Below are 22,537 nucleotides of genomic sequence, written 5' to 3'. Positions count from 1 at the left end.
GGGGGGGGGGGGGTGACCACTCTGAGGGACCCTTGGAAAAGATCTGGTCCAAACCGCCAACAGGAGGATCAAACTTTTGGGAGACGCTGCCTGGCACAAGGGGGGGGGGGCTCCCCAGAACAAATGCTTGAGCCACCAACTTGGAGGGAGACTGGTTGAAGCTGCTTCCCCTCTGCAAGACTACAAGTAGCGAACAGGCAAAGTTACGACAGAATTTCCAGGGTTCTCATAACCTGATTCTGAAGTTTTGACGCCCACCTGCACCCCCCCCCAAAGTCATATGACCTTTGTGTTTGACTCACTTGGCGGCCGGCTTGCCCTCATCCCTTGCAAACTGCCTTTGAAGAGGCTTTTGCCAAAAGTGGCATTTACTTCTGGTTTTCAGCAAAATTGGCCCCTAGTGAATAACTGGTTTGCTTAACAACTGCCACGGACGTTGGCGACCTGCTTTATGACCGTCATAACTTATGTCTGTAACAGGCAGGCTCCATTGTGGTTCCTAAGCTGAGGACTGCCTGCCCCCCTCCCCAAGTGCTCCGTTGCAATCCCTGCTCCCTCTGGGACTCAAGGGGGCAGGTCCCTCCCCAGGGCCCCGGCTTAGCCAGCAGTTCATGCCCCCGGATCGGCCGGTTCCCTTTTCTGTCCTTTCTGTGCCTGAGGGCTCCGGGAGCCTTGGGGAGCTTCCTCTCCAACCTCCCCCAACCAGGCTCCAGCTGGCACAAGGAAGGCAGGCGGCTGCTGATGGATGGCACTGCCCTCTGGCCCTCCGGGTGCAAGTCTCCCCTTCCGCCCGGCCGTCTTGTGCCTGGCCAGCCACTTACCCAGCTCCTGCTGCACATGTTGGGGCAGCCCCAGGACTGTGGTCCTCCGCCCCCTCCGCCTCTTTTCTCCCTTCCCAGGTGACGTCGGAAAGGAGTCGTGTGGTCGGAAGGTGGAGCCTGGAAGGGACCAAGAGGGAGGACAAATGGAGGGAGGGAGGCAAGCAAGCAAGCAAACGGAAAGGAAAACTTCATCAAACTTCAGCAGCAAAGCCTCGGAAGTCCCCCCTGCCAGTATTTGTGCCAGCATATAGAATTAAACTAAATAGATGCGCTAGGACCCCACACTTATTTTCCTTAAAAGCAAAATGCAAAGATTACAAAACCTGGGTCCAAAGGGGCAAAGAATTCAGACCTCTTCCTCTTGTAAGTGATTTCATAGACTCATAGATTGACAGAGCTGAGGGGGGCCTTGGAGGTCTTCTAATCCAAGCCCCTGTCCAAGGCACGAGGCCTTCTTTATTAGCCGCCCATCTTACCACAGGGTAACTTTGGCTGGCTTGCAATGTCTTATACCATCCTGTCCGATCTTTTCTTGAAAACCTCCAGTGAAGGAACAGCCAGCCACAACTGCGAGAGGCAAATTCTTCCACTGGTTAATTTTTCTCATCATTAGGAAATTCCTCCCTTATTTCCAGGCCGGCTCTCTCTTCCTCCCATTGCTCTTGTCCTGCCCTCTGGTGCTTTTGAGAACATGCCCACACCCTCTTCCCTGGGGCAGCCCTTCAAGGAAGAAGCCATCAGAACTCCCTTTAAGGCCCACGGAGGAGGCAAAATGGGGCCCTGCCTGCCTGATCTCCCGACCAGATGCAGGGGCTCAATAACCACAGAAGGATGAGCCCGCGAGGGTGTCCCGCTTCCTGCTCAGAGAAGGAATCAAACTGAAGCATTCCTAGGTCAGTTAACTTCCCCGCCAACTCTCTGCGTCAATAGTTCCATGGCTGAACTTCTCTTCCAATCTTTATTCCAAACAGAATCTGCCTTCCTATACCCTGAGGCCGTTATTCTCTCCTCTACACTCTGGAAAATAGATAAACACAATTCTTGACCTCCTCCTGCAGATGCACTGGGGTGTGAGAAAGGCCTTAGAAGATGGGAAGAAGAAAGGCTACCCGGGGAAGGGTCAGAGAGAGACCAGAGTCCACAGGGTAGAGCAAGAGCTCAGAAGGACCCTCACTCACTTCTCAGGCTGGAAAGGAAACAGTGGGAGATTTGTACCTACAGCTTGCTAGATTGATGTCAGCCTACCCAGGTAGACCAGACAGGAAACAGGACTAAATAAGCACATTCTACTTTCCTGTAAAGCTACATTAACAGAACCTTGCAAGCCTGGAAGTGCGATTCTCCTGCCGTCACCTTCACAGCCGGAGAATCTCCTTTGCGGCCCCCTTTGGAGCATCCTTCTTGCCCATTGAGTAGCCACAGGCTCTGCCCTCCCTTAGCTGACCGTTCCCAGGCAGCCTCTCTTGGCCCCACGTGGCTTCCTCTTTTCACTTCTGAGGTTAAAGGCCCCAATTCCTTCCCTCCCTCTTCCACTTCCACAGAGCTGTGATGGAGAGGCTGCTGCAACTGAGCTTTCCGCCGGCCCCTTCTGTCTTCCAGAGGGCAAGCTACCCTCGTCTCCCTGGCTCAGCACCTGGCCCCTTGAGCCCAGAGCCTGGGCCCCTCTTCCCTGCTCCAAGATGGCTCTGCTGGGTGGTACCTTTTCTCTGGATCATCTCGGAGCGGACAGACATGGCATCTTCGGAGGCATCTTCTGTGGTGCACGAGGAGGCCTGGCTTTGGATGGAAATGTCATCGCCCTCAGTGAACTGGGAAGACTGCTCGTCAAAAGGAAGGACAAAAAAGTGGACAGAGATTTTTAATACAAATATAGTGTTTTACATATACGAATATAATCAGAGAAAGCAAGAAAATAATTTTAAAATCAAACTGAAAATAAAGAGGGCTTATAAACACTCTGATCAAAAATTGAAAAATGTTGATGGAAATCCATATTAAAATGTCTTCTATCGGTTTGGAAATTGAAACCGGTATTGAGAATCCATGAGGAGGTCTGAAGGTTTAGATTGGGGCATTCCACCCGTCTGAAAGTTCGATAGCACACCAGGTTTCCCAAGGTTTCTCTTCCACCAGTGAAACTTTCTAAAAGCGAGCGTGGGTGGGGGGGAGCTGCCCAAAGGCCCTTCTGCCCATGACAGAGACGGGGGGCAAGAATCTTGGCAGCCGAAAAGCAGGACAAAATTTGTTCACCAGATGCCTCTCCTCTTTCCTGCCTTCACAAAAAAATGACAAGAGGAAGCCAGTTCCAGGCCCAGGCAGAAGCATTCCATTTGCCCACTAGGTGGCACTAGCTGGCTGTCATCCCCTTGTTGATCCTACAGGAAAATCAGCCTGCAGGTGTTCTTACCTGCCGCTTTCAAGGGCACAAATCCTTCAGATTCAAAGGCCATAAAAATGGTGCAAATGACAATTAGACTCCCTTGGTTTTGCACACAGGCAGCCCTAGACTTATGGTTGGTCACTGAGCAATTGTTCAATTATGACAGACCAACTTGGGGCTATTTACAATCCAAATTCAAATTCAGCCCACTACAGAGGCACACGACTGATTCTCTTTGATTTGACCCATTTATAGCCATTTGCAACTTCCTACAGTCCCATGACAGCATTTTACGGCAGTTTAGCTCAAGATTGGCATTTACTTCTGGTTTTCAGCAAAAGTGTCATATCAGGTCATTTTAAAGTGACCAACCTGATTTTATGACTTTTTTGTGCCGCGGCTGTTAAGTGAACGCTGCAGTTGTAAGCAGTTTGCAGAATTCAGGCATCAGCAGCAATGGGGAATCTTAAAAGTCTCAAATTTCTGTTATGCCTTAAAGTAGGGTAAATAATTTAGCTTCCATTTGGGTGCTGCTTATTTATATAATTGTTTCCAAAATCTTACACCAAAGTCTTAATATTCAAAATTTGTCTGGTCCTTTAATATATTTAGAACCATTTTGACTTAAAGTCTTGGTTAGCTTTTTGCAACTTCTTTCAAATTCTTTAATTTCTTAAGCTTATAGTTAATTTTTCTTTTGTTCTGCAGTGAAGATAAACTCACCAGGTATTTTTAAAGAACTGTACTAGCCTTAAGATAGTTAAACAGGTAATTTCTGAAAGTGATAGAAACAGAAGTTAGCAAAGCCAACATCATTTGAAGGGCTCTGCTATGGCTGAGGGCAATGACTTCCCTTCATCTCCTGGGGAGACTTCCCCCCTCCTGCCATCCCCTCACATCCCCTCCATTGTATTATCAATTAGGGTTTTGTGTACATGTTGTTAATAAAGGAGGAAAAATAGACAAACAAAGCAAATTTAACAATTCTTGGAGTTTTAACGCCTTCCAAAAAGAGGCACCTGGACAGGAGCAGCAGCAGCCGAGGGAGGGAGGCTCTCTGCAGGGACAAAGTGCAGCTGGCGGAAGGCAAGGTAAACATTCCCAGGGATGGCAGCAGGGAGGGGAAGACACCCCACCCCCCCAAAGGTCAAGCACAGCACTCGGGGGGGGGGCTTTGGTGGGAGAGAGCGTGTCCTAAGCCCCCCCCCTGCCCCTGCCTCCTCCCTCATCAGCCAGGCAAGGTCAGCATCGAGGGGCAGAGAAGAAGCTCCCCGGCTGACTTCCCAAGTGGCTGTGTTGGCAGGGCATGCTAGGCCCAAAGAATAGGGGCGCCCTGGGAGGGGAGCTGCAGTCCAGCAAACCTGGGAGGGAGGGAACAACACAGTGAGACAACGAGGGGAAGGGGGGGGGCAGGCAGGTGGCTTACCTGGATACTGACGGTCTCACTGTGGTCCCAGATCTTCCTGGTCTTCTTCTGCTTCTCTAAAACGCAACAGGACAGACACAGCCATGGATCAGCTCGAGAAGGCCTGGGGGGCCCCCAACCCTTCACTGGGGAGTCTGATTGCAGAGACGGTGACACTAGAAGCTCCCTTGAGTTGTAAGCCCCCAACCACTGGTGATCAGAAGCTGCATTTGGGGCCAGCATGAAGGTGCTGGAGGTGGCTGGCTCTTTACAGAGTTGGGCCCACCAGCCCTGGACTCCGCTCTGGCTCTGCCACCGGCCCATCCGCTCTGCGCAGCTGCAGAGGATTCAGCTTGCTTGGCCTCCGTTGGGGGCAGAACCACCACCAGATAAATGTTTCATCTAAAGCAAATATCTTTCTCTCTCCCTCTGTGTGCGTGTGTGTGTGTGTGTGTGTGTGTGTGTGTGTGTGTGTGTGTGTGTGTGTAGGTGCCCACACACAACACTCACAGAACTATCCCCAATCTAAACCTAAAAAACTGTGTTGTGAAGGCCGTGCATCATGCATTTCTTTCCACTGGTTCTCGTTGAGCTGCATGAAAGACGATGTGTATTTCGAGCATTATTTCAAAGGAGAAGAGAAATTCTCACGGCTGAAGTTCCGGCCTTTCCTTCGTTACAAGGAGTTTTCCATTGCACAATCCCCACTCAGGAGGTCTGCAGTCTGCCTGCTTCTCCCACTTCAATTAAAACCCCCAGGAACAGCCTCTTCTCCCTCCTTTTTTCAAACTGTGGAAGGGGGGGGCTACAAGGAGGGAAAAGGGACAGAGAAAACACACGCACCCCTTAGGAGCCCCCTCTGCTCCCTCTGGAAACAAAGCCAGCTCAAAACTATCTGTTCCATTTTGGCACCACTCAATTCCAAAACAAGTTTGGGCAGCTCAGAATGTTAAACAAAATGCAGAAGAGAATAAAAATGCAGTAAGTGAAATCAGGAATAGGGATGAGCAGAATGGAAATCCAATTCACATCAAGTGTCTATAAATAGGAAGAAGACATCTAAGGGAGGGGGATCCACCCTCCCTCCCCAAGGCCTGGGACACAGCCGGGCCTCTAAGGCTTTCCGGGGAGGCACCCCCCAGTCTCAGTGCAGGTGCCCCCACAGCCCCAGCCTCCTGGTCCTGAGCCTGGCTGGTCTGGGTGGAAAAATAGAACCCGCAGCATCGCAGACTGAGGACACCTGGACGCCCAAAGTAGCTGACTTTGTCCAGCAGTCTCATGTGGAGGTTGGGTAAAAGGGGAGACACCTCCCAAAGCGGAGGCCAAAGGGGGCAGCCTCTCCCTCCACATCCACACGGACAGCAGCAGGGCTGGGAGGAAGGAAGGAAGAGCCCCTGCATTCCCAGCCCCTGGAGCTGGTCCAGGGATTGACAGGCACTGGAGAATCAAGGAGCCTGGGAAGGGAGGCAGCCCTGCTTCTCCTGGTTCCACTACCCACAAGGAAGACCAAGGCGGTCTCTGTGCTGAATCCTGGCCTGAAATCCAACTCTAATGGGTCTGATGCAGCCTCCAAGGTCAAGTCACCTTCGCAACAACCTTCCCTGAAAAGGAGGTTTAGATGGGAGGACTCTAAAACAGTCCAGAGGCATCCCGTGAGGAGAGAATGCATCACCACCTCCTTGAAGGCAGAAGGCGGCCTTCCCCTGACTCACGAGGAGGCCGACGCTCCCCCCGGGTGTTGGACCCAACGACCAGCCATCTTCCCGAGGCTCCTGGGCCCATCGAGCAGGAGGCTGAACTAAGAGCAGAGAGAACGTCTCCCCTTCCTCAGTCCCTGACACAGACTCACCCGGATCCTTCCCCCAGACCAAGTCCCTTACAACTCCCCCAGATGCACCCGGTTGCAATCCCACTCAGGGCGTATCTATGGGTAGTCCTTGGGCTACAACCACTCGTCCAGCAATTGTTCAAACTTATGACAGCGCTAAACAAGAGGGACTTATGGTTGCTGACACTGCAGTACACAATCACAATCCACGTATTATGATGGTCACACAATAATCATTTGGCTTCCAACAAGCAAAATAGTTGGAGAAGCCAACAAGTTGCTTTTGCCACTTTTTTGCCCACCTGTCTGCCTCCATAATGTACACCTGCCTGCAGCTCTATCTTACCTGCCCGCCTCTTCCCCCTCGTCCTTGCTTAATGACAACCAGGTTGCCACTTCTAAGCACTAAAGTCACAGGATATCCCACTTTACAATCAATGTCTCTCCAAGCAAAGCCCTGGAGAGCTTCCATCTCAAGCCAGGACCTTCTGCTTCCCTCAAAACCCACCATTGTGTGGCTTCCCCCCTCGGTGCCATCGCAACATCCCCTTGTGATTCCACCTAGGGAAGGCAGAAGCGTTTCAGAGTTGGGGGGTGTCATCTCCTCTGTCATTGCCCAAATTGCACCAAATTACATGGCCTAATTTAGCCCTTGGAGAATCTGCCCCCCCCTTTTTTCCCATTTACATTTTGGGAGGAAAAATATATGCCTAGTTTTATGTGAAATTTGTATGCTGCACTTGTACTGTAAAAAGGTATTATTTTTACTAATCCCATGAATTTTATCCCAAGAGATCAGTGAAATTTTTGAACTAGGAAGCCAAGAGTTGGCCATAGACTTTCCACAATGGCATGTTCAGACTCTCAAATTAAACCAAATTATCCCGGGACTGCTTAATTGGGGGGGGGGGGGGATTCTGGCATTCTTAACAGGGGATATTCCAAGATTTCATAGGAGAATGCTGAATTGGCGAGTTTTCAGTATCTCCGGCTTGAGCTGTGGGGGAGGGGGGGGTTGATGCTGCCGGAATCTCACATGATATAAAGCCCTTTTTAAACTGCAAAGGGGCAGCCAGGGGCTCATGGGATTGGCCTGAAGAGCCACCAAGGAAAACTGCAATTCTAATCTCCCTCCTTCGGGCTCACCAAGAACTGAATGAAAAGGAAGGAGATTCCAGCTGGATTTTCGGAGGTATTTCCCTACTGGAGACAGGGCTGGGCTCCCCGGCTGCTGCTTGCCCACCTGTTGGAGCGGCTTAATAGGTTCCTGCACTGCACCTGATTGACCCGTAAGGGACCCCTGAATCCACAAACTTTGTCTTCTTCATTCACACATTCAAATATGGGTGCACAGACAGAGTTTTCAGCACAGCTTTTGTCAATCTCACGTCAACCGGGACTTTCCATCCCATCCCACATCTTGAGGGCATCAGACTGGGAGAGGCCGGCCAGCACTACCTGCAAAGCTGCTGGCTTTGAGATGGGATGCTAAGCAAGGAAAACTGTCCCCTCCGTGTGGGGCGAGACCTACAGACCAACAAGCAGCTCCAAAGTCAACCCCCAGAAGGCCTTCCAGCCCCTCCTGGCCACCATCCCAGTCAGCCTACCTAGGTTCTGCAAAGACTTGAGCCCCGCCTGGGCCTGGACGTGCAGCTCCTCCAGGTGTGGGGGGCGGCTGCTGGGGAAGAAGACATTGTCCGGCTGGTCTTCTACAGCCTTGTACTGGACGCTCAGCCGCCTCTCCTCGTTCTCTGCCTTGGCAGCAGCACCTGGAGACACAGAGGGGAAAAGAAGAGTCCTCAGACTGAGAGGAGAACGAGGGTCCGTTTCCCCTCCACACACACAGAGCAGCAAATGGAAGGCAGGAAATGTCCACACCCCCAACCCTTTCCTGATCTGACGGGCAGCAGCCCTGCACAGGGGCAGAAGGGAGAGCCCCTCCCATCAAGGACTGCCCAGGTTTTGGCTGATGAATCCAGGCCCTGAACTGCAAGTGCCCCCCCCCAAAAAAACCCCTCCTAGACTGAGAAAGGGTCCAGTTCTTTTGGGAAGACCCTCTTTGCTTCCTCTCAGGGAGCGCCACCTGGTGGCCACATCTCTCATCCTGGAGAGAAGGGTGGGGTGTTTTCTCTTCAGCTCAATTACCCTTTTGTAAACCTGGACTAGCAGCCATCATTGACAAGGCAAGCGGCATGGACTGTTATTAGCCCCTTTCCCCAAGAGATCAGTGGAATTTTTGATTCAGTTATTAACCCTTATTAACAATTTTCCTGAAGTCGCTGTCTTCCAGATGTGGTAGATTGCATTAAATGCCATGATGATGATCCAACGTCTCTGGAGAGACAACTGGGCAAGGTTGATCTGTATAATGGTTCACAAAGGCTGCCCCAGACTTTATATGGTCACCAGTTCATAGGAATCAACAACTGCCAGTTCTGAACTGTGTGGCTTAACGTCTTTTGAGGCTTGAAAATGCATCTGTTACGACAGATTTTAATGATTGTGGATCCTACCAACTTCCCTGGAATGCAGGGCGCTTCCAGCAGTATTGAAGTATGCCGCATAAGCTCCACAACTCCACCCAAAAGAACTTGGATTGACTCGAGCAATGTTTACGCTGCACAAGAATAGGCCTCTTAATACAGCTGGACGTATGTTTCATAGATTCATTGTGGTTTGTTTCTGTCCACCTAGGACAGTGTTTCTCAACCTTGCCAATGCTACTACAGTATGTGAACTTAAACTGCCAGAATTCTCCAGCCAACCTGAGAATCCCTAGTATACCGAGAGCTGAAGCTCACATACTGTATGCTGGCTGGGGAATTCTGGGAGTTGAAGTCCACATACCTTTAAGTTGCAGAGGTTGGGAAACGCTGCTGTAGCCGGAGAAGCCAGCGTGCAGCTCAACCAAGCAGGGGTCTCCCGACCAGCCCTGCCTCACTTCACAGCCCCCCTTCTCTTTTCCTTCCACCCCCCAGCGAGGGGCTCAGGCGGCTTTCCCCATCCACAGCCTACATTTTTAAAGTCTGTGAAAGGAAGAGGTGAGAGTGCCCAGGGCAGAGTCACGTGACTGATACCACACCTATTGCAGCACCTGGCACACACCAACCTGGCAATCCAGCTTAAAGGGCATTTTATTGTGGATTTACCAATCACAGAACCCAGCCACTCCCAGAACGGAAAGGGAAGGGGGATAGTGTGGGGGCAGAAGGCGAGTCTGAGCAAAACCGGATCCATTTTACTTGCACACCTTCATTTTCAAGCAGAAACCCCTGGCTCAGCGGGGGCAGCATCTCTCACTGGCAGAGACGACCGTGCAGGATTTCATTTGGGTTTTTTTCCTGGGAATGCTCAAGACGGCAGCTGGAGCCACACAGGACACTTACTCTGGTTCCTGAATCAATATATCCTCCAGACCTACACCATACATTAATCTTAACCCAGTCAAATGAGCAAGCTTCACGCAACATGCCAAGCCACAAAAGACCAGGGTTAGAACTTAGCCTAAACTAAGCACTTGACCTTTCACTTGGCTGAGCAGCCCCAAGTCCTCAGCACCGGCACTGCTCTCCCGCCGGGGCTTGAGCTGTGGACAAACAAACTTCCTTCTAGCACAGCAAGGTGACCGTGTCCAAAGACATCCTCTCCATTTGGACTCGCAGAAGCCAATGACTGCCCAGACGTCCGGCTGTTTATTGGAGCCCTTTCTTCTGGGGGCAGCTGGAGATATAAATGCACCACTTTGCCACAGGCCTAAGTCTTTACGGGGTCTCTCCAGATGAGGCCCTAGCATAGAAGCAGCCCTGTACCAACACTAAACTGAAGCCCAATGGCCGACATAGCCTCCCTGGGAAAGGAACGAGCTCTACCTGGGGTGCCAAACCTTAAGACAAGGGCTCTAACCCTTTGCTACTCATAAGGCAAATACGGTCCCTCCCCAGTCTGATATAAATCAGCACCTGCTGGGAAACTAAATGTTGCTCTGGATGAAGCTAGCAGAATCATGACTGGATGCCTTAACCCTTCCCTTCTAGGTGAGATCTACTGCCAGTGCCCTGCCTGCCCTTCAGAGAGAATCAGCAGCACACAGAGACAGACTCAACTGACCAATATCTAGACAACGCCCTCTCTACGGCCTACAACCAGCTCACAGCAGAGGCTAAAATCCAGGAAAAGCTTCTTTAGGTCGATGGAGGACTCTGAAGAATTTGGAAGCCGAGTGGACCTATGGAAAGCGGCAAAGATCCAACACTGCAGGGAAGCGACGGAGGGGCCGGCAGCCGGTCTGACCAAAGCTGGGGAGAATGGAAATCATTGCACAGGCTGTGCACGGGTACAAGACGCTCCAGAGACGCTCTGAAGAAATGGGGCTATCCGGTGGCTTGTGGCCTTTGCGACTGTGGTGACATGCAGAAGACAACACATACGTATGTACACCTGCCCTTTGTGTCCCAATCAGGGTCTGCTGGTGAAGCTCCTGGCAGCAGGGCAGAAGGCAATGAATGTCGCTGGTTTCTGGCCAAGATCTGTTTAGCGTGTTCACGTTTTAATCTTGCATTTTATATTTCGAATTTTATGTCTTGTAGCATGCCTTATGTTAATTGTGATGCTTCTGATAGAAACAAACAAACAATGAGCCACTCAGTGAAGTCAGAACGATGGTTGATCTACTGACTTCACAGCTGGCGGCACCTCTAAAAGTACACCAGAGATCAGCCGCTGACACCACGCATGGCAGAAAGCAGCAGCAGGACCCCCCGCTCATTCCCCTCCCCAGGCAAGATGGGTCTGGCTATCTAAATTATTACATAATACACACGAATCTGTATCTGATCTGCAGCAAGCGACGGTTGATGTACATTGTTTATCAAGATCCGAATTAGCTGTTCTTTTCATGAAAGTCCAAGCAAGAGTTGTTTTGACCTTGCATCCTCTCTCTCCCTGGGATTGTTTCCGTTTCTATATTATTTTCTATGCCTCTTTCTCGCAAACACAAAAACAAATCAAATTTGACACTGCAATGCTAATAGTATTTATCTATACTTATTTCTTGTTACTTGCTTTGATGCAATCAAATAAAACACCTGGGGAGGGAAGCCAAAAACCAGACCTGCACTCCCCCACCCTCTGCCCAAGGCTGATCGGTCCATTTGATATTGAAGGTGCCACCCTGTGTTTGGGTAAATTGGGTCCCCAGCTCAAGGATCCGAAATAGAAATCCAGGTAAAATGGAAAGAGACCCAAAGGAAGGGAGCCATAGTATGAAACCAGGGGCTTTGAAGCCCAGGAAATCCCTGTGGCATCCAGGCGCTGTGCCATCACACACCCAGACCTCCAAGGAATTACCAGCCCATTTTTTGCCACCCACCTAGCTCTTAATAGCAGTTTAGGTATTATTTAAAACACACCCTCCTTTTCAATCTGTTCTTTTCAGAGTGCTTAGACAATGGATCCCCCTGGGTGGGGTGAGATTTCACAAGCCTCCCTTTGTCTCCCCTGGAGTGTATGACAAGGCTGGAGAAGTAGACTGGGGCCATCTTTGAGGTTGCGGCTGTTCAGCCTTGTGTCTGATTCCTTGCAACCCCGTGGACCACAGAAGGCCAGGCCCCCCACTGCCCCCCACTGCCCCCCGGGCATAACCCATCATGGCTTTGCAAAGGGGTCCTGATGTCTGGGAATTCTGGGAGCAAATTGGAGCAATCTGCTGCGGGGCCCAAAGGCAATCAAAGACACAGATGAACGGCCTTTGCCGGCATCACCTCTTCTGGCCCCAAACCTCTAACAGGAGGAGCCCCTTAACCTGGTTCTCCCAAACCTTGTTCAGCAGGAGATGCCAAAGATCGGCTCTCAAGTCTTTCCACTAGGTACGTCTGGACCCCCAAGTAAGCACTCAGCCTCCAGCAGAGCAGGTGGTCCTCCAGCCTACAACCATCCTTCTAGCGCTCATTTGATGTTCACGGGTTATGGAGAACAGTGATCTACAATCAGTCCTCGCACTTATGACTGTTGCAGTATCCCCATGGTAACGTGATCCCCATTTATGATCTTTCCAGCCAGGTTCCAATACGCAAAGTCAATGGTGGAAGCCTGATTCACTTAACGGTGGGTTGTAAAATTGGGTGCGACTCACTTACTTGCTTAGCAATGGAAATGCTAGTCCCAATTGTGGTTGTAAGTGAAGGACTCACTATATAAGGTAGACTGCTTCTGAACACAAAGCCAGGAAAAGCAGCTCCACAGTCCTGTTCATGCATACACTTGCAAGGCTAGCAATTAAGACAACTTAAATGTCTTTGAGGATTGGAGCATCAATTGTAAAGCCCAGAAATCATCTGTTTGTGGACCTTTCCCCCCAAAAAACCAAGTTAGATTTAGATTGCAGCCACCAACAAGAACTGTTTGAAACTATGGCACAAGTCCCTGCCAGTCTGAACTCCAGGAAGGTGGTCTCCCCCAAGGCTGCCAAGTGCTGATTTGGCTTCCACTCGGTTTCCACCACTCTCCTCTTCCCTCTCCACAATCTGGTTCTCCTTTTACAAAATCAATGTTGATGGAGTCTCCCTTCCGAAGCATCCTTGCAGAAGCATCCTTGCTCATTTCTCCTTCTTCTTAGGATAAACAGCCTGGATCCAAGCAGAGCAAGCAAGCCTCCCCCACCCCCACCCCCACCCCCCCTTCTGTCTCTGGAAGTCAAGCCAATTTGGGAATCAGAGGGACCATCATAGAATTTAACTTTATAATGTACTATTCAGCCTCCTCCAACCTGGAACCCTTCAAATGGATTGAACTAGAATTCACATCGCCCATAGGCATTTGGTACAAACCACAATCATCTGAAAATGGCAAAACAGGCATCACAATGTGATGACACAAGGCCACCTTTGGTACTTAATATCCTGCTTGGGCACAAGTAGATACGTGTGTTTTGTGTGGCAATGTTGCACTGCACACCATAGCCTGCCTCCCTGCCTGCTCCAGTTTGGGGGGGGGGGGTGGTTGATGGAGTTGTGGCCTCCGGCCGTGGAAGTTTCACCCAGGCATCCATCATTGAAAGATGGCAATCAGATAGCAAAAGGTTTTTGTACTCTCTCTGACTGCAAGTTCTTAGAGAGCAGGAAAACCCCTTTCCCACCTAGGGAATCAAACCCCAGGGCCTGGGCAGCACCCTGGTCACCACTGCAACCGCTCCCCACTGCCAACCTTTGGAGAAGAGCCAGCTGGGTCTTCAGCTGCTCCAGCACCTGGTGGAAAGTCTGCTAAGACCAGCCCCTTCCTGGCTAATTTTGAAGTCCACGCAGGGGGTTCCTCTCAGGCCCAACTCAGAATTCCAATTACCACAACACCAAAGTCCATCTGGCACTGCCTTGAAGTACAGTGGACTCACTGTGCCCATCCTTCTGTTATTTTGGGAAGATCTTTCAAGGGCCACTTGTGAAATTCACGGGACTTGGATCTTATGCAATGTGCTCCCTGAGCTGCCCAACCAACAAGACCCCTTCTCATACTCCAGGAGGTTTTCATTCCTCAGGCATCCACCTCTATGCAAATGTTGGGGGGGGGGGGCATGCTTGTTTTACCTAGTGGGGGAAATATGACATTTTTTGTTTTTCATAGTCATGTACAATCTCAGTTAACGAACATGTTAAATAAAGCAATTTCTTCCTTCACACTTTCCTTCTTTCAATACATAAATGCATGGAAGCTGTATTTAGCTAATTATGGGATGAAAAACCAAATTAACCACGACTTCTTTCAGGATGATGTGGCCCCGACTGCTGAAACCACTTATCAAGGGGACTGAGCTGCTGAGATTGGAAATGGGTCTCTACGAGGTTGGGATGTCTAAAATAATATCTCGTCTCTTAAAAGTAAATCCGACACAGAATTTCACTGAGTTTGCAAAACGTTTCCAGGTAAGTTTCATACATGGATTTATATCACCTCCAAAATGTGGGTTTCTCTTTATGTACATTTTAATGTATATATAAATATGTACATAAATATGTTCTATGTTCTACATTTTTATGTTTCAAATTTAGAAGATTTTAAAAATCAGGAGCGACTTCTGGTAGTAGGACTAGAATGCGTGGCAGTTTATAATTATAGTTTACAATCTTTTTTATTTTTTTACTAAATATTGTTGCAATCCATTAATGAAATTCTGAAAAACTAAAAAGAATTATGAATAGCAAGGCTACAACCTTCCAGGAAGCTTCATCAGTTCTATATTCCTACCAAGCTGAGTACAGATGACCTTGAAAAGCTCAGGCCACCAAAAATCCCCAGACTGCAAAGTTAGAAAACACCCCAAATGTAGGGCAGCATTGGGAAACCACCGTGTCCTTAAATCTATAGTTGCCAAACTATGTTCATGTATCCACAAAATCCCCGGGAACCCAGCTGAATTGGAAAGAGATTTGACATCTACCGAGCCTCAGTTTCCGAACATGGAAACCTAAAGGTGTGTGGACTTCATCTCCCAGAGTTCCTCGGGTAGCAAAGACGGCAAGGGACCCCTGGGAATTGGAGTCCGCACCTCTTTAGGTCGCCAAGGTCGCCAAACGCAGCCCGGTCAGCTTCTCTCGGTCCAGAGCCCCCCGGGGTTGTCTCGCCCAGACGGACTTCGGGACTGGCCAAACCCCTCCCGGCCTTTGAGCGCTTCCAGTTCACCGATCGCCACGGAAGGAGGAAGATGCTGGGCAGCCCCGGAGCCCCCGGAGGTCGGCCCCCACCTCCAGGCCCCTCTCCCCCAAGCTTCAAGGCGCCAACCCAGCCGGGCTCCCTTCTCACGGCAGCCTCCGGCTCACTTCCGCGGCTCGAAGCGGAGCCCCGGGGCCACGCGGGCCGTCCAGGCCTTCGCCGCCCACCCGGACGAAGCAGGGAAAAGGCATCCCCTCCCCTCCGCCCCCCCCCGCCCCCAGTGGGAAAAACGCCCGACTCATCCTGGGGTCCAGCAAGCGGGCAGGAGCAGCCGTGGCGGGGCTGCAAAGCCTGCGGGGGGGAGCGGGGAGAAAGCCACCTTCCTCGCCGGGGATGCCGCCGGGCAACAAGGGGGCGGCGAGCGGTGAGGCTGGCTGGGCTGGGCGGCGCAAGGCGAGGGCGGCAGGGAGAAGGGCCAGGAGGGGACAAAGGCTCCCGGGCGTCTCTGCGGGCTTCGATCCCCTTCGGGGGGGGGACGAGATCCCGGAACCCCAAGTGCGCCCGGTCCCTCCCCCCGATCCTCTCACGCGCAACCCCCCCCCCCCCATTGCCCAGCCTGCTGCTGCCCCGGACAGAGGCTCACCCTTCTTCTTGAAGAGCGCCAGCAGCGAAGGGAGGTTCCTCCCCAGCAAGACCACCATCCCGCCGCTCCGGCCCGCTCCGGCCGGCGGGAGCGCAAGGCGGCTGCTGGACTCGCCTCCTTCTCCTCGGTCCCGGCGCCGCCGCCGCCCTCCCTCCCCCCTCCCTCCCGGAGCAGGAGGAGGGGCCAGCCGCATGGGTGGGGGGGTCTCCGTGCTCGAGGTCAGCGCCGGGGCAACGAGGGGAGGGGCTTCGCGCGCAGGCCCCCCGCCCGCATCCCTGCCGCCCGCATCCCTACCCGGCGCCGCCCGCGAAGCTCTCCGGCTACGCTGAAATCCTCCACTTGCCCCGGCGGAGCGGCGGGGACGGGCGACGGGGGCGCGGTTGTATAGCAGGGTGTCCCCCGCTCCGGGCGGTCGCTTTGGCCCAACCTGCTAATCTTGGGTAGGCTTCTATTTGCTCTGGGAAAGCCAGGAAATGGGTCGCTGGAGGAATCCGGCTGATCGTGTTGGGGAAGACGGCGACCACAACAGCAACAACAACAACATGAGCACAACGTGTTAATGAAGAGAGCCGCTTGATTAGGATAAAGGCGAATATTGTGCCATGAGCTGCTGCCCACCAGCTGGTTCCTGGCCTACCCATTGAAAGGTCTGGGACCTCCAGGCAGGCGGCATTGGGTGGCCCAGTTGGCACAACATGCTGAACCTACTAAGAACTATTGCACTCCAATGGAGACCTGGTCCCGATCCAGGTGGTCCTTGAGGTACAACTGGTCCTGCACCAATGGGTCAAAATCACTGTGGTGGCACTGAAAAAGGTGACCAGGCCTCCTGCGTGTGTGACTCTTGCAGCATCCCTGGGGTCATGTGGTCAAACCTTGGATGCTTGGCAAGTGGCATGTATTTGTTTATTTATGTCCCGACGTTATTTTTTCTGAGAAAGATCTGTTTCATTTGTACATATTTAAATTTTAAATTTGATGTGATATAGTATGCCTCATTTTAATTGTGATGCTTCTGAGACAAACACATCTTTATGGTCATTCAAGGCCATTTTTGACTTTCCTAGCTGGCTTCTGACCAGCCAGGTGAATGGGTGGAGCCAGATTGGCTTAAGGATCAATTGTTCACTTAACAACGGTAGAGATTCACTTAACAACTGTGGCAATAAAGATTATGAAAATCAAGCAGACTCTCAACAGCTGCCTTGCTTAGAAACAAAAATTCTATGAATCCAACCAAAGACGCAGTCTGAGATTGATCTCCGGGGAAGATGGCTACCCCAAATGCATCATTGATCTTCATGTGAGGTTTTCCAGGACATTTGGGGTGTTATCTAACCTTGAGGTGGGGGGGGGCATGGTGGGCAGCACCAGTGTGTAGCTCTGGCAGGACAATCCTCTGGCTGGATTGGATAAAACTGCAACATTGGAAATGGCTCATCTCCCCACCCCCCACCCCAGATCTGAGTCAAATCTGGCTGCAACAAAGGGGAGGCAGGAGAATGGATGTGGTTTGGGGGAGCCACCTCTGGACAGCAGGGTCTGCAACACCAATGGCCAGGGGAGGGGCCAGAGGGTGCTGCTCCTCCCCCTTAATGCTAGCCTGGCAGAATGTAGCAGCAAAGTGATTAGTTGATTTATATCTTTCATTCGGGGCTACCAAACCTTATAAATAGGACTCCCTATTTGGTTCAATCCCCACCACAAGAACCCTGTGAGGTAGGCTGGTCTGAGGGAGAAGGACTGGCCCAAGGATTGGCAGCTTCTGTGCTGTGTAAACTAGAACTGGTTCTCCCTACTCTGAGTCTCCCTGCCAATCAGGCAATTCCCCTGCAGCCTTTTGGGATTCAGGTCACGGTTCCATCAATGAGCAGCCAGGCTCCCTCAATTCCTGCCCCATCCTGACATCCACGCCCCCCACAGTCCACACACCCCACAGCAGAGCCTGGGATTACGTGGACCTTCACTCCCAAGCAGGGTCCCTCCACCACCACCCAGGCAGGGCCAGCCTTGAGACGCGGCCCAGAGAAGAGAGCTTGGGGTGGGTGGGGGGAGGAAAGTGAGGGTTTAAAGTGCCATCGTGCCGCCTTTGACTCCCCTGCAGGTACACTTTAAGGCGTGTGGACCAGCTCCCAGCATCTCCCAGCTGGCACCTTAGAGGAGCCTGGGTTAAAAATCGTTATTCTAGTGGCTTCCTGCACAATCAAAAAGCTCCCATGCCTGGACATGTGATGATCTGCACATGTGCAGAATATAAGAAGTCTTTCGGTAAATGGGTCTCCGTCCATCAGCAATTAAGAACTGGAATGCTCAACGGCTACGGAGAGCCTCAATCTCCAACTCATGGGTGTCCCAAAGGTGCTTTTTCCAAATGGAAGCTGGACTTTCTTGCTTCTGTCCTTGAAAATGTTTCCCTTCTCATCCGAGAAGCTTGCTCAGTTCTGACTGACTGTCAGGGAATGGAATGATTCAGGAGAGTCTGAGGATACGGATAAAGGCCCAAATGACCCTCAGAGTGTTCACAGATCTAAATTTTTCCATTCTCTGACAGTCAGTTAGAACTGAAGAAGCTTTTTGGATGAGAAGCAAAACACCAAGAAAGTCCAGTTGCCTTTTGGGGGGGGGAAGCGTCACCTGAAATGCTCGGCCCCCGCAAAATGCACGGCAGCCCTCCCCCTCCTCTTGCCCCATCCGTTGCCCCCCACCTGAATATTCCTCAGGCTCTTAGAAAGAGGGGCAGCAGGTAGGTCAGCCGTGCCATTTGGCAGGTGGCAGAAGGGCTCCAGCCCCCCTCTGGCCTTTTCCGTGGCAGCCCCCGATCCACGGAGGGCTCTGCTTCCTGAAGCTTGGCAGGCTTCGACCCCCCTAGCCTTCCATGAAGCTTTTGATTTTTCCACAAAGTGCTGGGATGACCAACTAAGTGCCTCAGTGCCGGTTTTTGTGGGTTTTAATGTGCTTAATTTTATAGCTTTGTTATGATTTTTATGTTGTTTTTATTTTTTTGATCGGGAATTGCCTAGGATTGGTTGCATGATGGGTGGCTGTGTTTGTTATAAATAAATAAATAAACTCCAAGAATTTGCCAGCCAGCAAAATCCACATATCTTAAAGCCACCCAGGTTGAGAAACGCATCCTTCCCAGCCAGCTGATCTGTTCCACTACAATATCCATCATCTTAGTTGACCCTTCAGGTCTGCTTCTGAGGAGCCAAAGAATTGCCATCCATAACACCTGCGGAAGGCTGCTCTTTAAAAGCCTCCAGAATTGTGGCAACAACACATGCACCAGCGCCAGCGCCAGCCACGTGCTTCTCCCGGGAAGCATGGTTGCCATGCCGCCTCCTTTACCCACAAGTGCCATCTGAAGGGAAAGCAGTCAGGCCAAGCACATGCCATTGCCCAAACTCTCACGCCCTCCTCCAATTCCAGGGCGTCACAAAACTCTCCTGGCTTGGAGCCACGGCAGGGTCTGAGCTACCAAGAAAAACGAAACGTGCCTACAGCAAACCCAGGACAGGTGGACTCAGGTGGGGGGACGTCAGCCCAACGCCAGAGAAGGAATGTTTGGGTCAGGAAGGGAGAGGCAATCTGCACATAGCATCCAAAATATCTTCTGAAAATCTTCCTCCCTCTCCTCTTCCAAAGCTGCTAAAGAAAAAGAGCCACACACTCCTTGGGTCCATCTTTGCTCTGGCTGGGCAGGGGGCTCCAGCACAGAGAGAGGCTGGACTGACCTCAGAGACCCTCTCTCTCTCTCTCTCTCTCTCTCTCTTTCTCTCATATGATCCAACCTACCTTACCTTGCAGGGGTGTGGGAATAAAAAGGGGAACAACACCATATAAGGGGCTGATTAGCACCCTAAAAGCACTCTTCCTGCCTATTAATTAACTTCAACATTGATTTTTAAGCACTCTTGCCGCTTCTTAAATTTTCTAGCTGTTCTTATATTTTAATATTTTATTGGTTCCCTGCCCAGAGTCTCTCTGTGAGGGAAATGAGCAGTTTCAAAATGTGATAAATTAGATCGGAGATGGATGGATGGATGGATGGATGGATGGATGGATGGATGGATGGATATACAGATAGATAGGAAGATAGATAGACGGATGGAAGATAGATAGATGGAAGAGAGAGGAGAGAGAGAGAGAGAGAGAGAGAGAGATGCTCTGGAGCTTGGAAAAGTGGGGTATAAAACAATATATCAACTCCCCCCCCCCCCAAAGTCTCTTGTTTGCCGTTGTATGTTTCAAGGTGGCCAAGCTGGGCCTGGGAAGTCTCCCTCTTCCGCGGCTGCCCTCAGGTTTGACTCCCATTAAGAAGGGGAAATCTCCCCTCTGGCCCAAACCCCCACACTGCTTCACAGCCCCGTCCCAATTGCTTTCTTGGCAACTCCTGGAGTGGGGGTCCCACTCAGGATCTTGTTTCTTCACATCACGGAGGCTCAAGAAGGCAGAACTGCCAGAGGGGGCTGAGATGTGAAATGGGGAGGGGGCACATGGAGTTTACAAACTCTTCCACAGCTTCATTAAAGGTGGAAACAATCAGTGGGTGGAAGAGCTTCTCTCCAGAAACTACAGGTACTCCATCACTGGAGGTTTTCAAGAACAGATTGTACAAACATTGGTCCAGAATGGTATGGGGTCTCCTGCTCGTGTTGGGGGTTGGACTAGAAGACCTCCAAGGTCCCTTCCAACTCTGTTATTCTGTTAATTCTACAACTGAACAGTCATACCAAAAGTCCTAACCACATTTCCTGACAGTGAGAGCAATCAACCAATGGAACGGCTTCCCTACAGAAGTTGTGGGGGCTCCATCACGGGGGGCTTTCAAAAAGAGACTGGGCAGCCGCTTGTCCGAAATGGAAGAGGGTCTCCTGCTTGGCAGGGGGTTGGACTAGAAAACCTCCAAGGTCCCTTTTATCTCTGTTATTCTCTATTCTATGAAGTGAGAGAAGGTGGTTTGGTCACAGAGGGACATGTTTCCCTTATTTCCTCAGTGGGAAAAGCAGCCTTTTAAAGTACACTGTAGTATTTTCAGTTGTAGCAACAGAGAGGATGGCTGGAAACAAGGCCTTGAGTCTTGTCCCCCTTACTTCCTCCTTCACCATTCCTAAAACAGACCACGGAGCAAGGAAAGGAGGGCTGCACACTGTCCCCTTATTTATTCAGTTTAGGTGCAGAAGATAGCAAGGAAAATCCTAGGCCTGAAGAAATTGGAATTAAAATTGCTGGGAGGAACGCTAACAGCTTGTCAGATGCAAGCAACCAGAGGTGGGAGTCAGCAGGTTCTGACCAGTTCTGGAGAACCGGTAGTGAAAACGTTGAGTAGTTCAGAGAACCGGCAAATGCCACCTCTGGCTGGCCCCGCCCCCATCTATTCTCCGCCTCCCGAGTCCCAGCTGATAGGGAGGGAGTGGGGATTTTGCAGTATCCTTCCCCTGCCACGCCCACAAAGCCACACCCACAGAACCAGGTAATACAATTTTTTGAATCCCACCACTGAACCAGAGCCACTCACGAATAACGAAAACCAATCTTAACATCCATGTTAGAAGAATCTCCCAGTGTTTGCTTTTCCCTGGGAACAACCGGAGAAGACTTCATGGATCTGGGTCACGTCAAGGTTATGGTGCCTGTGGCTGTGCAAGGCCTCCAAGCCAGGCCCTCGCTTGACTCCCCTTTTCAGCCTAGCTGGCAGTTTCCCAACACAACTTCAAAAATAGCTGGAAGCTCAATATTTAAAAAACTGAGTATTATGTCTGCAGGCAGAGATGGCCGAGTATAAACAGATAGGGAGGAAGTTGGAATGATAACCGTTTTATCTTCCGAGGCTCAAAAAAATAAATCATAGGGGTAGAAATTGTCACCATGAAATACGGCTATTCCTGCAGCCTGGGAAGAATAAATACCACAAATCTAGACAAACTATTCAAGTGCAAAAACACCAGGCTGGCAACATTGGTACATATTATCAAAACTACACTTTTCCCATTTGTAACATCCATATGGCTAAGAATTTGGATCTTCAGAAAACCAGAATGAAAAATTGATGACTTTGAACCGGGGCTCCCGACAAAATATTACCAATAATTATTTGAAGGACATCCCGAGTGCTCAGAAGAAACTCTAATAATGAGTTTAAATGTTTTGGCAAATTGGTTTGGCGCCCACAGATTGCCGGGTGTGAGAGAGCCAGCGCCCTCATTTCAAGGAGAGAAAGGCCAGAGGTCATCAGAGCAAGGACTCCCAGGAGGGACCCCCCAGCACAAAGCTTCTCCACCTCAGATGTGTGGACTTCCAAGTTCTAGAGGCCCCCCCCCCCCGGCCCCAGCCAGCACCTTTGAATTCTGGGAGTTGAAGTTCAACACATCTTAAAGTTGGTGAGGTTGAGAAGCCCTGCCTAGCAACTCATCCCCTAAGGCTCTCTGCCCGCTGAATACCTCCCCAACCCATCTGGGCTCCAGACCGGTGCCAGCCGCACTGCCAGGGATGATGGGAAGCCTGCAGGGCTGTAGTATCTGTCACATGCGTGAGGCAAACAGCAGGTCTTCTTCCGCCTCCTCCTTCTAGTGCCACAAAAGCTGCTGTCTTATTTATCTCCTTTACCGGAAGCCTCCAAGGAATGCGCCAGGACACAGTTAAAATTTAAGCAGGGAGTCAGCACATTCAGGCCTAGGAGCAGCCATTCAACTGTGAACAATGATTAACCAGCAGCCTTCAAACATGGTATTAGGCTGGGATCTCGCTCCTCGCAAGGCTGAGCTAAAATGCCAGGACATCTGGCACAGGCAGTGGGCAGAGGCTGTACCTTCCAAAAACT

The 22,537-nt window shown here is 50.9% G+C and overlaps 1 protein-coding gene across 3 annotated transcripts in view; it reads right to left on the bottom strand.

The window, feature by feature from the left end:
- NHSL3 (NHS like 3) overlaps positions 1 to 22,537 on the bottom strand; it is a 58,246-nt gene that overhangs the window by 8,699 nt on the left and 27,010 nt on the right. For 2 of the 3 annotated variants that reach the window (XM_081961781.1, XM_081961782.1), the window contains exons 2-5: positions 8,042 to 8,203; positions 4,628 to 4,683; positions 2,521 to 2,638; positions 822 to 938 (exon numbers count right to left, since the gene is read on the bottom strand). In XM_081961781.1, coding sequence (XP_081817907.1) covers positions 822 to 938; positions 2,521 to 2,638; positions 4,628 to 4,683; positions 8,042 to 8,203 — 453 coding nt within the window. Of the gene's footprint in view, positions 1 to 821; positions 939 to 2,520; positions 2,639 to 4,627; positions 4,684 to 8,041; positions 8,204 to 15,717; positions 15,876 to 22,537 lie in introns of those variants that run through there. The other variant, XM_081961783.1, reaches the window with a different exon arrangement.

Source organism: Natrix helvetica (assembly GCF_964273705.1).
Source record: "Natrix helvetica genome assembly, chromosome: 9".
NCBI classification, from domain to species: Eukaryota; Metazoa; Chordata; class Lepidosauria; order Squamata; family Natricidae; genus Natrix; species Natrix helvetica.
Note: the sequence above shows the minus strand (reverse complement) of the source record. Positions and strands in the feature narration are given on the sequence as shown.